This window comes from Durio zibethinus, chromosome 10 (assembly GCF_047325235.1).
Source record: "Durio zibethinus cultivar Kanyao isolate XHJ-2024 chromosome 10, ASM4732523v1, whole genome shotgun sequence".
In the NCBI taxonomy this organism is placed as follows: domain Eukaryota; kingdom Viridiplantae; phylum Streptophyta; class Magnoliopsida; order Malvales; family Malvaceae; genus Durio; species Durio zibethinus.
The window spans coordinates 1,875,388-1,892,354 of NC_143171.1; the positions used below are offsets into that span (position 1 = coordinate 1,875,388).

The 16,967-nt window shown below is 32.4% G+C and overlaps 2 protein-coding genes across 2 annotated transcripts; one reads left to right on the top strand and one right to left on the bottom strand.

Annotated features, from left to right (window-relative positions):
* Nucleotides 1-1,660: 1,660 nt before the first annotated feature.
* LOC111292204 (systemin receptor SR160) lies at nt 1,661-5,958 on the top strand. Its single transcript, XM_022884457.2, has one exon. It carries the CDS (start codon nt 2,098-2,100, stop codon nt 5,686-5,688), a length of 3,591 nt encoding a protein of 1,196 aa, XP_022740192.2. The 5' UTR covers nt 1,661-2,097; the 3' UTR covers nt 5,689-5,958.
* A 4,518-nt stretch (nt 5,959-10,476) lies between these two features.
* LOC111292173 (putative WRKY transcription factor 13) lies at nt 10,477-14,236 on the bottom strand. The gene is made up of 3 exons (XM_022884418.2): nt 13,738-14,236; nt 13,271-13,489; nt 10,477-10,896 (listed from the first exon to the last, which is right to left on the bottom strand). The coding sequence occupies exons 1-3, from the start codon at nt 14,052-14,054 to the stop codon at nt 10,719-10,721; spliced, it is 714 nt and encodes a 237-aa protein (XP_022740153.2). The 5' UTR covers nt 14,055-14,236; the 3' UTR covers nt 10,477-10,718.
* Between the last annotated feature and the right edge of the window lie 2,731 nt (nt 14,237-16,967).

Consider the following 16,967-nt stretch of genomic DNA (forward strand, 5'->3'; position numbering starts at 1 on the left):
AAATTTCGGATTGCCTTTTATTTCCCTCAAACCTTTATATTGGTTTCAATCATATAAACATTTTTTACACAAATTATATAAAACTCGAAAAGTATACTACATTAATGAAAAACTATGTAGCTGGGCCAAACTAGCTAGTTGCTTGGCAGGTTAGCCCAATTTCAAACCCAATTCAAAATTATTTAATCAAGTATTTGTTAAGTTTTTTTTTTTTTAACTTTGTCAAGGAAAATGTATTTTTAATATTGCTCGAATTAAATTTAAAAATATTTTTATTATAATATAAGATAAAAATTAAAATATATTTTCTCAAGATATATTTTTTAAAATAAATAATTTAATATATTAATAAACAAGAAAACTTGATATAATATTTTACTTTTGTTAAATTTAAAAACTTCAGGACTCTATGAAATAAAAATCAAAACATAAATTTTTTTTATTTTTTTGCATTTTAATTTCCAACGTCCATAAAAAGAAAAAACCACCTTAGAGGCGATATTATTGTAATGCCCCCTTAAATTCTTCACATTCAAGGGGTATATTCGTCTTTAAATATCTAGAGTATGTTAGATTTACTGTTTGTTTTTATGGCCATTTGTTAGATTTACTGTTAGATACGTTAGTGACAGCAATTGCCTTGTCTCCTACAAGGTCCCACCTTGATGAAATAAATGAAATCACGACCGTTTAAATTTGATCAACGGTGAGTGTTGAGAGAGACGTCGGCCTCGTTCGTACAGTACCACACCACAAAGAACAACCATAAATATTCACGAAATGAAAATCCGAATCCACCGGGACGAAGGCTCGTGAAAGAGAAGCGCCAATTATTTGGGGAATTGGAGTTGAGTCAAGTGACCTCAACAGATAATATGATTTACATACGAGAATGTAGTAATTTTCTTTTATCGTTTATTTAAATTTACACCATAATTTACATATTTGGTTTTTTGTAAAATATTTATTATTATATAAAAATTATATATTATAATTGATGTTATTATGTATAAAATATATTTTGAATTATTAAATTTATATATCATTGAAAATGGTGTGATAGAAAGGATTTTTTTTGCCTCGTATATGTCGTTTAATGACTTGATTCTTTCAACACGCGTCCAAAGGTGCCTTAAATTTGATTTGGGTGAATGTTTAAGAATAATTAAATCTTTTGTTTCAATGAAAAAAAGAAGGGAAAAGAAAGGAAACCCGGTGATACAGAGGCACGTTACGTTTAAAGGAAGGAAAGAAGGGAGGGTGGGGAGGGAGAAGTGCATGGCAAAGAGCATGAGGATTGAGGAAATTTACGTAAAAACCTTTTTCCGATGTGGGAAAAGGAGAACTCTTATTTAAAAAAGGAGTACATAAATTGCCAAAATGACTTTGATTAATCCTCGTGAACCAAATAGTCATATTAAATTAAGAGATTGGGAATCTTCCCATTAATTGACAGTGATGGATCAATCCTTCATCACACGTATGCTTCAAAAGCTAGAGAGACAAACACTTGGTTTCCTTTTTTTTTTTTTTTTTCCTAAAATTAAGGCAAGTAAGAGAGAAAGGAGTAAACAAAAGATTAAAATAAGATTAACCCAAACCAAAACCAGCTTTTTATCTGAAGAAACAAACGGAAAGGGAGTGAAAGAAAATGAAAGGATTGATACCGTCCTCCTGATCTCAAGCACTTAATCACTCATCTAGAGAGACAAATTTATTATTTTAACCATTATTAAATTACATTAAATTGTTGGAGTAGGAGAAGATTTATTAAAGAATTGAGCTTATTGAAGAAATGGAGAAAGAAAGAGAGGGAGAGAGTCACATGGCATGTGTGCAACAGCTGTCTCCACTCCCCCACTTGATAAATACCCCTCTTACCATTGTTACTCCGTCTTTTGACTCTCTTCCTCTTTCTTTCAGTAACACAAAGCCAAATAGAACAAACAGGGACGAGAAGAGAAAAGAAAAGAAAAACCCGAGCTTTCTCTCTCTAAAACCAGAGCTCAAAGCTTTATCTTTTCTCTCTAATGGCAGGGCTCAAACCCTAAACTCCTTCTCTCTTTCTTATCCCAAAAAATAAAGTTTCCCACAAAAATGAGACCTTTCTTTGCCTCAAGAATTTACTTTTCTCTCCTCATTCTCACCTTCACCACCGCCACCTTTCTTATTTCCCTTGAAGCTGCAGCTGCTGCTGCTTCTTCTAACGCCAAAGATTCTCAGCTACTGCTCAACTTCAAAGCCAGCTTGCCTAATCCATCACTTCTTCAAAACTGGCTTCCTAACCAAGACCCTTGTAGCTTCATAGGTGTTACATGCCAAGACTCCAAAGTTTCCTCTATTCAACTTAGCAATACCTACTTAAGCACAGATTTTCACTTTGTTGCCTCCTTCCTTTTAGCCCTGGAAAACTTGGAATCCCTTTCTTTGTTAAAAGCCGACATCTCTGGTAACATTTCATTCCCTTCTGGATCCAAGTGTAGCTCCCTGTTAACCACCGTAGATCTATCTCAAAACACCTTGACTGGCCCTATTTCAACTGTTTCCAACTTGGGTTCTTGCTCACACTTGAACGTTCTCAATTTATCAAGCAATAGTCTTGAGTTTTCTGGTAAAGAATCCAGGGGTTTGCAGCTAAGTTTGGAAGTTCTTGATCTTTCTTTCAACAAGATTTCTGGTGGAAAAGTGGTTCCTTGGATTCTTTATGGTGGTTGCAGTGAGTTAAAGCTCTTGGCTTTGAAAGGAAACAAGATTTCTGGTGAAATAAATGTATCAAATTGCAAACATTTGCAGTTTTTGGATCTTTCATCAAACAATTTCTCAATGGAGACTCCTTCATTTGGAGACTGCTTAGCTTTGGAACATCTTGATGTTTCTGCCAACAAGTTTTCGGGTGATATTTCACGTGCAATTTCTTCGTGTGTGAACTTAAATTTCTTGAATCTATCAAACAACCAGTTTTCCGGTCCGATTCCAGCTTTGCCAACTTCCAATTTGCAGCATCTTTATTTAGCTGAAAATAAGTTTCAAGGAGAGATTCCTCTGTATCTCACCCAAGCTTGTTCAAGTCTTGTTGATCTGGATCTTTCTTCAAATAATCTTTCTGGCATGATTCCTAGTGGCTTTGGTTCTTGCTCTTCTTTGGAGTCTTTTGATGTATCTAGTAACAACTTCACAGGTAAACTGCCCATTGAGATATTTCAGAATATGAGTTCCTTGAAGAAGCTTGGTTTAGCTTTTAATTACTTCTCTGGTCCTTTGCCCGAGTCTTTGTCTAGTCTTTCCAACCTGGAGGTTTTAGATCTCAGTTCAAATAAATTTTCAGGGTCAATTCCAGCCTCTTTGTGTGAAAATCCGACAAGCAGTTTACAAGTTCTGTATTTGCAAAACAATATCTTAACTGGTTCTATTCCTGCTAGTCTCAGTAACTGTTCCCAGCTTGTTTCACTCCACTTGAGCTTCAATTACCTCACGGGAATAATTCCTCCAAGCTTGGGTTCTCTCTCCAAGCTTCAGGATTTGAGGCTTTGGTCGAACCAGCTCCACGGAGAAATCCCTCAAGAGCTTAGTAACATTCAGACACTTGAGACCTTGATTCTGGACTTCAATGAGTTGACAGGAACAATACCTTCTGGTATAAGCAACTGTACCAAGTTGAATTGGATTTCTTTGTCCAACAACCAGTTGACTGGTGAGATTCCTGCTTGGCTTGGCAAACTTTCCAATCTTGCAATTCTCAAACTCAGCAATAATTCCTTCTATGGAAGAATCCCACCAGAGCTTGGAGATTGCCAAAGCTTGATATGGTTAGATCTTAATACCAATAACTTGAATGGAACTATCCCTCCTGTGCTGTTCAAACAATCTGGTAAAATTGCTGTCAATTTTATTGCTGGGAAGAGGTATATGTATATCAAGAATGATGGAAGCAAAGAGTGCCACGGATCAGGAAATTTACTAGAATTCGCTGGAATTAGACAGGAACAGTTGGATAGAATTTCCACCAGGAACCCTTGCAACTTTACTAGAGTCTATGGAGGTCACACGCAGCCCACATTCAACCATAATGGTTCTATGATTTTTCTTGATCTTTCTTACAATTTTCTGTCAGGGACAATTCCGAAGGAGATTGGGACAATGCGATATCTCTTTATCTTGAATTTGGGCCACAACGATATCTCTGGAACCATCCCACAACAGATTGGGAATTTAAACGGTCTTGGCATTCTTGATCTTTCCTACAACAGGCTGGAAGGGTCAATTCCACAATCCATGACTGACATTACATTGCTCATTGAGATTAATCTGTCAAACAATCTTCTCTCTGGCATGATTCCTGAAATGGGTCAGCTGGAAACATTTCCAGCTAATGATTTCCTAAATAATTCAGGTCTCTGTGGGGTCCCTCTTACTTCCTGTGGTAGAGATCCAGCAGCAGGTTCAAATTCTGAGCATCAAGAGTCTCATCGCAGGCAAGTTTCTCTTGCTAGGAGTGTGGTAATGGGATTGTTGTTGTCTCTCTTCTGCATCTTTGGTTTGATTGTAGCTGTTGTAGAGACGAAGAAAAGAAGGAATAAAAAGGATTCTGCTCTTGATGTTTATGGGGACAGTCATTCCCATTCAGGCACCGCAAATACCAACTGGAAGCTAACCAGTGCACGAGAAGCATTGAGCATCAACCTGGCCACATTTGAGAAGCTCCTTCGGAAGCTCACCTTTGGTGATCTTCTTGAAGCCACTAATGGCTTCCATAATGACAGCCTTATTGGCTCTGGTGGTTTTGGTGATGTATACAAGGCCCAACTAAAAGATGGGAGTGTTGTTGCAATCAAGAAACTAATACACATCAGTGGACAGGGTGACCGAGAATTCACAGCAGAAATGGAAACCATCGGGAAGATTAAGCACCGGAACCTTGTTCCTCTCTTGGGTTACTGTAAGGTGGGAGAAGAACGGCTTCTAGTTTATGAGTACATGAGGTATGGAAGCTTAGAGGATGTTTTACATGATCAAAAGAAGGCTGGGATCAAACTGAATTGGGCAGCAAGGAGAAAGATTGCCCTTGGAGCTGCAAGAGGTCTGGCGTTTCTTCACCATAATTGCAATCCTCATATAATTCATAGAGATATGAAATCAAGCAATGTCCTGCTTGATGAGAATTTGGAGGCTAGAGTCTCAGATTTTGGGATGGCAAGGCTTATGAGTGCAGTGGATACGCATCTGAGTGTCAGCACATTAGCCGGTACTCCTGGCTATGTTCCTCCTGAATACTACCAGAGCTTTAGATGTTCCACAAGAGGTGATGTTTACAGTTACGGTGTAGTTTTGCTCGAGTTGCTAACAGGGAAAAGGCCTACAGATTCTGCTGATTTTGGTGATAACAATCTTGTGGGGTGGGTGAAACAGCATGCGAAACTTAGAATAAGTGATGTCTTTGATCTAGAGCTCATGAAAGAGGAGCCAAGCCTTGAGATTGAACTTTTGCAACACTTGAAGGTAGCCTGTGCTTGCTTGGATGATCGACCATGGAGACGACCCACAATGATTCAAGTCATGGCAATGTTCAAGGAAATACAAGCAGGGTCTGGACTAGACTCTCAATCAACTATTGCCACAGATGATGGAGGTCTTAGTGCAGTCGAAATGGTAGACATGACCATAAAAGAAGTCCCTGAAGGTAAGCAGTAGATGAAACAGGTTCTACCAAAGTTTCATGAGAAATTCTTTGAAGATAAGAAGAAGAAGAAGAAGAAGAAGAAAGAAGAAGCAGATGTTGATGATTCATTCAGCTCCCACAAAATTTTCCCTCTTCTTTACAACTTTAAAATGGCATAGAACTGCCTTCTGTATCTCTACCATTTGACGTATCTTGTATCCCTCCCAAAAATCTTGTTATACATAAAAAGGTTGTTTAACTTATTATAAATGTGTAAATATACAGTTCTCAATTGTTATGCTCTTTTGTTTCGCAGTTTTTTTTTTTGTAAGAAAACTTTGTTTCAGATATTGAATCCTCAAAAGGAACCTCTTAGATTGGATCAGTGACATCAGTGATGGTGACTAAGTGAAGGCTCTTTTGGCCTCTTCTTCAGGTTTCTTGATTTTTTTTTTCATGCCCTCTTTTATCGTATTCCTACTTTATTCCATACAAATATACATATCAAGCTATGTCTTTATATTTATTTAAGATTTATACTACAGAGGGCAACACATCTGAATCTAAATTGAGAAGTGTATTTGAATTAAATGGTCATAAAATTAAGTTGCAGAAATAAATATACTTGAAGAGTAAAACAGTTGATTTGATTCACCGGTCTAGAACAAAATTTTGTTCAAAATTTGTTGCCTTAGGCTAATTCTTACTCATGTTTCCCAGCAATTTTCCATTCTCTTGCCTAATAATTCTCCTAGAAAAAGTTTGTATTGATGATGATGATTCATGGACCATTTCTTCCTGTGAAACTTTTCCGTACTCCTTTTATGTAGTTTTCCCATTACAAATTCATACATCCAAAGGCTGGAGCTGGACCATCCCATCCTTAATCAAAACTAACACACACACATTCACTAGATTAAAGAATTCAAATCAATAAACTCAAGGATTTTTCCTTACAATTGGTTAAATTTTGTCCTTTTTTATTCATGCACCGCACGTGCTCCTGCCCATGCATGAGGACAAATTTCTTCTCTAGATTTCCTCCTAGGCTAAGTGTTTGCTTCCTTCTTGAACTTAGAGCTTTTTATTTATTTATTATTATTATTATTATTATTATTATTATTATTATTATTATGAAGTTATAATTATTTTCTCTGAGTATACTGATTTTGAAAAAAAAATGTGAAGGGTAATTACTCATGGGTTAATAAAATATTTTTAGGATGAATATACTGTCTTCTTGAATTTGATGAAAATAATGCATTAAATACAAAATTTCTTTAAAATAACATTTTAAATATACTTAATTAATGTTTATGCACATTCTTTAATAGGATCCTATTAAATATTAGTTAATTACACTTGCATTTTGGTTTTGTTGACCCTTTACACTTTGTCCCAAGTTATATATAAATTCAGATTATGAAAAATTTTTGAAAAAAAAAAGAGATTTTTTTTAGAAAAAAATTGATTATATTAGTCGTACATAATAGTAAAGATTAATTCAATCATAAAATAAAATAAGAAGGTAATATAAAATTTGATAAAATAGTTCTCTTTTTCATTTTCTTGCATGTGAGATTTAGTTGGAAATATAGAATCTATGTTCACATCGGAAGAGAGCAAATTGGTTTGACAAATTCTGAGATTTTTTTTTTGCATGAAATTTAGAGTTTGATCATTTGATGGAATATCTGTATGGATAAAGTGAATGAACTGACTTCTATAACAAATAAAAGGTATTCACTTTTTGCTTAGAATAGGGTAAAAGGTACCCATAAATGTGTTGCTGCTTTAAAAATAAAAGAAAAGTTGCGTGAAGGAATGGAGAAAAAGATGCTGGAAACCTAGGAAGAATTTGGGCAAATATGGTGAATGACTGAGGAAAAAAAAAACTATTTTTCATTTTTTATAAACATTTTCAAAGAGTTAAATTGTACTATAAGACCATTAAACCATAGGGAAAAATTAAAAAAGAGAAAATAAAAATAAAAATAAAAATTTAATACAAGTCATTAACCACACACACATCCATGGAGGTATGCATCTGAGATCCCATCAGAAATGAATAAATTTTGAATTTCTCTCTCACTATTAATTAAACTAACCATAATCCTCCAATGAATTTATAATTAAAATGTATTAATTTAATTGGTGGCCCTTGGCCGTCCAAGCAATGGACCGATTTGTATTAAATGCCTATCTGTTCTGTGTTGTCTCGTGGCATGCATGGATTACAGCTTGCTTCAATTGGTAAGCAAATTTTAGTTATTTAATTATAATCTGTCATTAATACAGTAATATAGTGAGATCAGTACATACGAGTACTCTTAATTGAACATCTCAAGTTGTGGATTGGTACGGAAATGGTACCTTAATTAGTACCTAATTTTATATACATATCTCATCTCATCATTTTCAATAGTTCTTAATGCAATATTAATAATAAAATGTTTGATTGAGTTTGATATCATTATTTTTTTATATTTAAAGATATTAAAAATTAAATTTTAATTATTAAAATTAAAATTTTATTATTTTATTAAACATATTATATGATTATTATCATTTTTATTTACATCCCCCAACTTTTATAAGAAATCAAAATGCAGAAAATCAAATGCCGTATAGTGCCTTCCTTAATTGCTTACAAAGCAAATTGAAGGTTTTTTTTTTTTTTTTTTGTGTTTTATTTGAGAAAATAAGAGGCCCAAATGGTGGAGTTGATGTCACGTGGCTCTCAAAATCTTAACTAAAGCTTTCATGGAAACACACGCACAGTGGGCGACACGTGGGCCAACAGGGCAACATGGTTTTGTCTACTCGGTTTCCCTACAACGTCGCCTTCCGTAATCCCATGCTATCGCTTTCTGGTCCCACCCTTAACTGACCACTAAATTCCTAATTCATCTCTTCACCGTTTGATCATCATTCCTTAAATTATAATGCCATCAACTTTACTTCCCATTATAGATTTCGCGGTATAAGAACTCGGCACCGTGGTAAATCAAAGGCTTTTTTCTTTTGAATTGTTATGTATGATTCATCACTTAATTAAAATAAGATAAGTTACTTAATTATATCATTATTTTTAAAATATTTATATAAATCAATTAAATTAAATCTTTTCGATTTTAACTATAAAAGCGGTAACCTTTTCATTAGGTCTCCGAACGAAGTCTATGGCCATTTTTCTCTTATTTCTACAGCTATGCCCGTCTTATTCGAAAACAGCATAAATTTTTTACACCCACAAATGAAATAATTTCAATGAAATATTAAACTTTCAAGTGATCAATAGATTTAGATGTATCATTTTGTATATTTGTATCATATAAAATATTAAAATTTATATATTTATATCATATTTTATATAAAAATTATATGTTTGATTATGTTAAACCTAAATATAATTATTGTTAAAATTTTAAATCGTATCATCCTCATATTCTATATTCGTATTATATTTATATCATATAATCATATCATATTTTAAATTTTTAAATATATATGAATTAAAATGCTATATAACCTTGTGAAAAATATCAGAATAAATCATAATTAAAATATCAAAGTTAACTTCAGGAATTTCAAGACTCTTGATATACAGTACAAACAAACAAAAAAGAAAGGACAAAATTCAGAAATAAAGTTATACCTACTAATAATACCATGTATAGTCAAAAAAAAAAAAGGCCGGAGGGGCTCTGCCTGCTTTTCAGTTTACAGAAAGTTAAATACATTTACGAGATTGAAATGATTCCTCATTATTATCACTAAAAATTACATATATAATTACAACGAAGAAATCACCATTGGATATTTGTAGTTTAGGTTATGATTGCATCATTGTTTACGTGATGATATTGGAATTTTTTTTTTTTTTTTACAAAGAATGTTGTAATTTGATGATGAGATTTGTACAAGATATTAGTTATTATTATTAATAATACTGTTTTTCTTCTGTGATTTGTTAGAAAGAACAAAAAAGGAAAAAAATAATTCATTTATAAGTTAAAAAGGAACAAATATGCATCCTTCATTGTGTCTGATTTTCTATTTATAGTTTTTCTTTGAAAATTGAAGCAAAAGATTTGTAATTCTTTGTATTTGGGCTGTCAAGGAAATAATGTCGAATAACGTCCTTGAAGGCTTTAGGCTTGCAGCCGAACTCAACCCCCAACATTATGTGGGCTGTAAATATTTTTACTTAATCTAAAAAAAGCCCAAATATCCAGAAAAATCCCAAAAAAGTCCAAAACCTTTGCTTTTTAAAGGAAACATCCAATGGAGCCTTCCTTCACCAAATGAAGAGAAATTCAGTATACATAATAATCTCTCCTTTGTACATGTTGGAAAAAAAACCAAGATCATTGATTTTGACACTGTTTTATACCAAAAAGAGAAAATAATATATTAATTTTTTGGATAAGTTAAAATTTTATTGTCTAGAAGAAGTGAAAAAAGGGTCTGCTAAGAGAAAAAAAAAAGGTGAAATTATTATTATATGGCTTATGTTATTATTGTTAATGGACGCTCACGTGCAAGGTTTCTGTTACAAGTCAATAATTTGCTCGTCTGTTCTTGTGTTTGAAATTTTATTTTTAAGCAACAAGAGGTAATCATTTCAGAACATGCAAAAGAGAGAATGCAACAACAACAACGATTGATGCTCCTTCCAGGGTTGAAAAACTACTCCATCCTAGCCACTTAAACTTCCAGGTTGCTTCCTTAGGTGATCAACAAATCGATCAACTCATCCATTAATTCCACCCCCCAAAAAAAAAAAAAAAAAACTCAGCTATTTTCATATACCATATAAAAAACAGTGGAACTTAGACCTGCAATATTATTATATATTCTACAAAATTTACAAAAAACAACAATGAAAAGTTATTGTTCATTTTATTTTGAATGTTTTTCTAAGAGCCCAAAACTATGTCTCGAAAAGACAACAAAAAGTTCAAACACAAACCAGAATGGAGAACATTTAAGCACATTAGTTATATAGAAATATGATATATGATTGTTAAGTAGTAATAATAATTGCAGGTGTGGGTGGCTACCAGAAGAAATTGTTAAGCTGAGAATTAGGCTGTTGCGAAGAGTCTTCAAGATCGTGAGACGGCGAATGTACGTGCCGGCCTTCGTACGTGGTTATTACCATTCTTGGATCTTCTGCTAATCTCTCCACTCGTTTCTTTACCCGACAGTTATCTTGCGTACACCTATAGTAGCTCCTGCACTTGCATGTATACCTTAGTTTTCCAATAACAAATTTAATTTAATAATCAACGTACAATTATTTGCATGTGAAATTCATTCAATAATGCAGCAAATGGAGGAGAAATTTGTCGTATGTCTGCTATAAATTCATACATAAATGCCAGGGGCTTGTTTTTTCACCTATGCATATTCTGATAAACGAGAACTGCACAAAATTCTAAAATTTTAATAGCATATATAGATGGTGCTGGTACATATAGGATCACATATAGTGTGATCACCATTTCAATGGAGGCTTTTAAATGCTGTGCTTTGAACCAATAAGCAGGTAGAAATTACAAGGACTAATACTATTATTTCTTTTATTACGAAAAGGAAGAAAGTGAAAAGGAGAAATTATGGTAACAAATTAAAGAAATCAATTGAGTAAAAAAAGTTGAAAAGAAGGGATTCTTGTGAGCATCTGAAGGCTGCATGAAGGTGGATAGGATCACTGTGTATTTTCATGATATTCAAATTAATCAAAGCTATAATAAGCCCTAAGTTATGATGATTACCAATTAAAATGGGGGCTACCAATTTGGAGGAGTAGGGCATCCTCTTACATATAGGGGAGGGCCCTACGAGCTCCATCCTGTTTATTTTGGTTATGATCCAAAAGCAAATACTTGAAAATCCCCTAAAACGTGTTCTTCGTATCTAACATGGCTTTGCAGACGGAAGAATTTTTTAAGTTTTTTTTTTTCCTATTGACTCGTATACTTAATTCCCGTCACGTAAACAAGGATTTTTTTAGTAGATAAAAAGTCAAAAATGATCATAACAAACAGTTGAAAAAACACTAACCCAGGACAATGAGACATGATTCAGCACTAATGCGGGGCTAAAATTTCTATGGAAAATTGAGGACATTAAGCACGCTTTTGACCCGGCACAGTTTTCTCTTCAACCCGATAATTTTAGAAAAACATATGATACTCAAAACCCCAAAACTATATACATATAGGTCCATAATTATGCAATCTTTAGTCATTCAGAGTTGAAATCATTGCCTTAGAAAATTTCGCTACTTTGTAGGCAAGTCACATTGTGACAAATCAAAAAGCGAAATTCATTGTCAAAGTAAATGAGTAAAATACACTATTTATCATAGCAGCAGCTGCAAATTGCTTAGAATTCATACCATATAAGACACTCAGGAATGCAAATCCTACCGTCTATCTGTTGCATTCCATATCTTAATCTTTTCTATAATCCATTTATATCTATATATAATGTCAATTAGCTAGGCAACTTAGCATGAACTATCAGTGAAACAAAACTTTGAATCCACGTTTACTTTCTTTTCTACTAAGTCGTTAATTTAAGTAAATGTTTGAACTCAAACTTTCTTTATCTATTTATCAAAAGAGACGGTAACATATTGTATATAAATAAGACTAATTGATGACTATTATCATCACTAAAGTTCAAACGGAAAATTATTCTAATGCGAAAAAAATAGTTTCATAAAAATATATCTAATGAAAATATTACTCATCTAAATTTAAAATTTAAGTTAATTAATTCATGCAGTCATTTTAATTAAAATATGACATATAAAATTTAAATCTTAATACATTTAATTATTTTTTTATTTTTTGGTTCTCAAATTGCGGCTTTCTTCATACCCAAAAAAAAAAAAAAAAATTCCCCTCCAGCTACATTATTTTGCATATCATGCATGTTGAAAGAAATATGTATAGTAAATTCTTTGTGGTAATGAATCTGTACACCAACGGTTTCCCGTAACTGTTCTAGTCTAGATCTTCATTATAAAATTTTCCTAATTATTATGTTTAACTTTTTTCACCCTTATGATGGCTGCTTAATTTTCTCCTGGTTAATGGCATGAAACAACATATATATATATATATATATATGTATATCATATTTATTCTGGCATTACCAATTTGCTATCTACCTCTAACTTTTGGCATTGTTGAAGATCTTATAGCTTCCTCTTTATGGTGCATTATAATTGATCAATTGTTGTGCACTACTTTTTTTTTCTCCTTTTTATCTTCACTCTGTGATTTTGTATCTTTTGAAGGTAATAATTAGTTCTTTGAGGCTTTTTATTTTCTTTTTTGTAATTTCATGATCAATATCTCCATAATCACCCATTCAGATCTCATGCAATATCAGGCCTGTAAAGCCTAATAGTCATGATAACAAGTATAATTACACGACAGAGAAAAAAAGGGGAAGGAAACATAGCATGTGTATGGGGTACAACTAAGGCTAAAGCTTGATGTGAATGTTTGTAACTTTTCATTGAGATTTAATTGTTAAAAAGCAAACAAACAAAAAGAATTTTTCTTTTTTGAAAGTGTAATCGACATATACCTGGGATGCTGTGTGTTCTTTACCACTTTCTGGCCGTACTTTCTCCACTTATATCCATCATCCAATACATCCACATCGCTCATGGTCTTGAAGCAGAACCTAGGTTCCCTTACCTTTCTTCTTGCTTTAATCCTTTTCATTTTCATTGCAGGAACGCCTAGATGATCATCTACACCAATTTTCTTGCTTCCCAAACACTCGTTTACCTCTCCCCATGCCCTAAAACCATATCAAACAAACAAAACCCCAAATATCATTGCTATGATACAAGAAGAGATATCTGCATGGAAACCAATCTTTTTTATTTTTTCTTGGGTGATTGAAATTAAACAAATTTTATCTTATGAAGAGTTCGTAAATATTTACTATTTCATTTTACATGCAAGGAAAGAAAAGAAAAAAATTAAAAAAAAAAACCAATGAATAATCTTTACATAATTATTCATTTAAAAGTGCAGTAATTTTACCAGAAATTAGCACTGGATCTGTGCAAGGAAAGGAGTTGGGGTCCTCCAAAATCAGAAGCAGGGTCGTGTCTATGCTTTTGAGAGGTAGCAGATGAGAGTAGGGTTTCAGTTAGAGTAGCAGCAGAATTAGGTACTGCATCAGCTGCAAGTGAAGCTGCTGCAGCAGCTATATTGGAGACTTTGAGAGATTGATGGCAACCCAACGGAGGACAATTACTCAAGCTTGAAGGAAAGATAAAGAAATTACCCATCTGAGTAGGGATCTCTTGTTCCTCAAACAAGCCCTGGTTTAGCATGGCTTGGGAGGTAGATGACATCTTCTATCTATCTCTCTATCTCTGGAGGCCTGTGGAAGATGATCTGGGACCAAATAATATTTGGGTGTTGATTCCAATTATATATATGGGAGAAAACTTTGGGAAACAGCTAGGGATTTTTAGATGATCGACTACAAATAGAAAGAGTCTAGATTAAAAGAACTGGAGGAAGGGTCTCTCTCAAACTTCTAGTATAGCTGGACAAAGAGAATTATATATACTAAGATTTACTATTATTATTATTATATGAATGTAATAACAAAATACCTTTAATGTGACCAACCACTTTTCTTTTTTTTGGCTCGGCTTCTTTTTTGTTAAAAACTAAAAAGATCCTTTTAATTAAAAAAAAAGGAAAAAATACCATTAGAAATGATGGTGTTTGTGTTTTATGTCCAACCCTTCATTTTGGAAGTTTTATGGACATTTATTTTGAATTTTAAATGGAATATAATTCAAAAAATGAAAAAGAGTGAAAGTGAAGGTAATTAAAGGCAGTAAACTATGTAGGTTTTTAAGTTAAGTAGTGCAAGACATGTTACTTTGACCTCAAAAGCATGGAAATTAATTTCATGTCTCATTTGTTAGTGGAATTTTCCTGTTTAAAGGAGGTCAACAATAGACGACAAATTGCTTAATTTATAGACGCGGTCCCTTGCTAGATTGCATGGAAAATTCATGCACTCGGTTGGCATGATCAAAGTTGGCTACACCTACATTTCAAGGTAAAAAAAAAGAGTATATAATTGGGGACACAATAATCAGTGAAAAAAATTATACAAATAATTCATCAGAATCATATTTTTCTGTCATTTTCTACTATTTCTTTTGTGCGTATAATTTAATTTTTTAGGGGTTTTTTGAGCAACTAAAAGAAAAAGAAAAAGGAAAATATCAAGGGTAATGATGATGAATCTTGGGTGCAAATCTACTCCCTCTGCAATCACCGGTGAAGATATCATTATGATTGATGAAAGAGGCCCCTATTTGACTTTTGGGAGAAAATAAAGCTTGTTACCTTTTTCTTCATCCCCTCTCTTTTACTATTTCACTTTTTATATATACTTCTCCTCCGAAACCAAAACCAAAACCCAACCCCACTTTACCCACCATTTCTCAAATTCCAAAACCCACCCCCCATTATATTGCTATCATCATCTCTTCAATTTAACATAATAATCATAATCCTTTTGGTAATTCCAATTCTTAATTTCCTAGGTAAAATATTCCTTGTGGACCATATGCCATTGCTATCATCATCATTTTGATTATTGCAAAAAAAAAAATAATTATCTCTCTATTATTCAACAATTATGTTAATGTGGTACTTTTGATGGTAAATTTTGGCAAAATTAATCATCAACATTCATTTCTTGGAAAATAATGAGTGTAGTAGGCAAAAGATGGGTTAAAAATCATAGACATGTAGAATAAGGTTGTAGTTTTTTTTCTATGGCAAAGGAAGCCTACAATTAATAATGATGTATATTATAATTATATCATGCAAAAGAAAACAATAATTAGAATGCCCTTTTATTTATTTTTAATTGATTTTTCTTTAAGGGATAGAAATTTCAATCCACTTCATATTATGAGTACTTTTTAATATTTAAAGAAATCTCAGTAGTATTTGTAAACATCCCAATTTGTCTAAGGTTTTATTTGTTTTTATTAATTAAATACTAAAAAATAAAAAAAATAAAAAAGAAATCAAGCGGTTGAGTTTAATTAAAATTGTTTGTTTGGGTTTGAGTTTAACTTAAAATTTGAAGGGAGAGTTTAAAAGAAATCAAAATCCTTTATGGATTAAGGTTCTTTGGATTAGAACTTTATAAATACAAACTTGCATCTAACATCAAAAGGACACAGATGAGAGAAAAAAAAAAACACACAATGGCGGCTAGAGAGTACGAAAATTTGTTGGGAGATTTTTTGTAAAAAAAGAAAAAAAATTTTAATTTTTTTTTTGAAAATCTTAGTTTTCGGTGGATTTTTTCGACAATCTTTAAAGATTTCGATGACTTTTCTGCTAGGTTTTCAGTCTTTAGTTTTAGTTTTTCAAAAACTGATAAACTTCTGACGACTCAACCCAAATTTCAGTGCAAATTTTCAGAATCTAGTGAAGATTCAATTAGTATTCTTGTTTCTAGAGAGAGAAAAAAAGAAAAAAAGAAGAAAAGAGATAGAGAAAAGAAAGGAGATACGAGGAAACAAAAAGTTTTGACCTTTTTATATTGCCCAAAAACGATGCCATTTTTGCCACAGGATACGTGTGTTTCTATTCAAGTCGACTCAACCCAAGCGCTAACCCACTTCTTTGACTTGAGTCCCTATCCTTGGCTTGAGTCGAGTCGAGTCGAGCAATGAAGTGAGCCATTCCAACCGTTGTCCATCCTTATAGCCAAGCCATGCCACAGCTACTAAGCCAAGTTGCTTTTTGTTTTTGGTTTTTTTTTTTTTTTTCATTTTGTTGTTATTTATTTATTGTATTTGTTTGATTTTTTCAAAGTATTTTTGCATGGTTAAATTTAGAAAAAATTAAAAAATATTAAAAAATATAAAACATTAACAAATTTTTTTGAAAATAAATACTAATTATCCAATGATGAAATTTTTAGAAATTTAAAATGGTAAATTTCTAAAAAAATTTTAAGTGAGAAATTTTTCTAAATTTGTCCAAAATGGTAGAATAATTTAGATAATATTTCAATAATAATAATAATAATAATAATAATAATAATAATAATAATAATAATAAATATTTATTTTCAATTTAAATAAAATAAAAAAATTTTGGTTAGAAATATTTGACAATTATCCAATTATGAGATTTTCAAAAATTTTAACTGGTAAATTTCCTAAGAAATCTCTAGGTAAGAAATTTTTTTAAATTTGTCTCAAATGGTGAAAGAA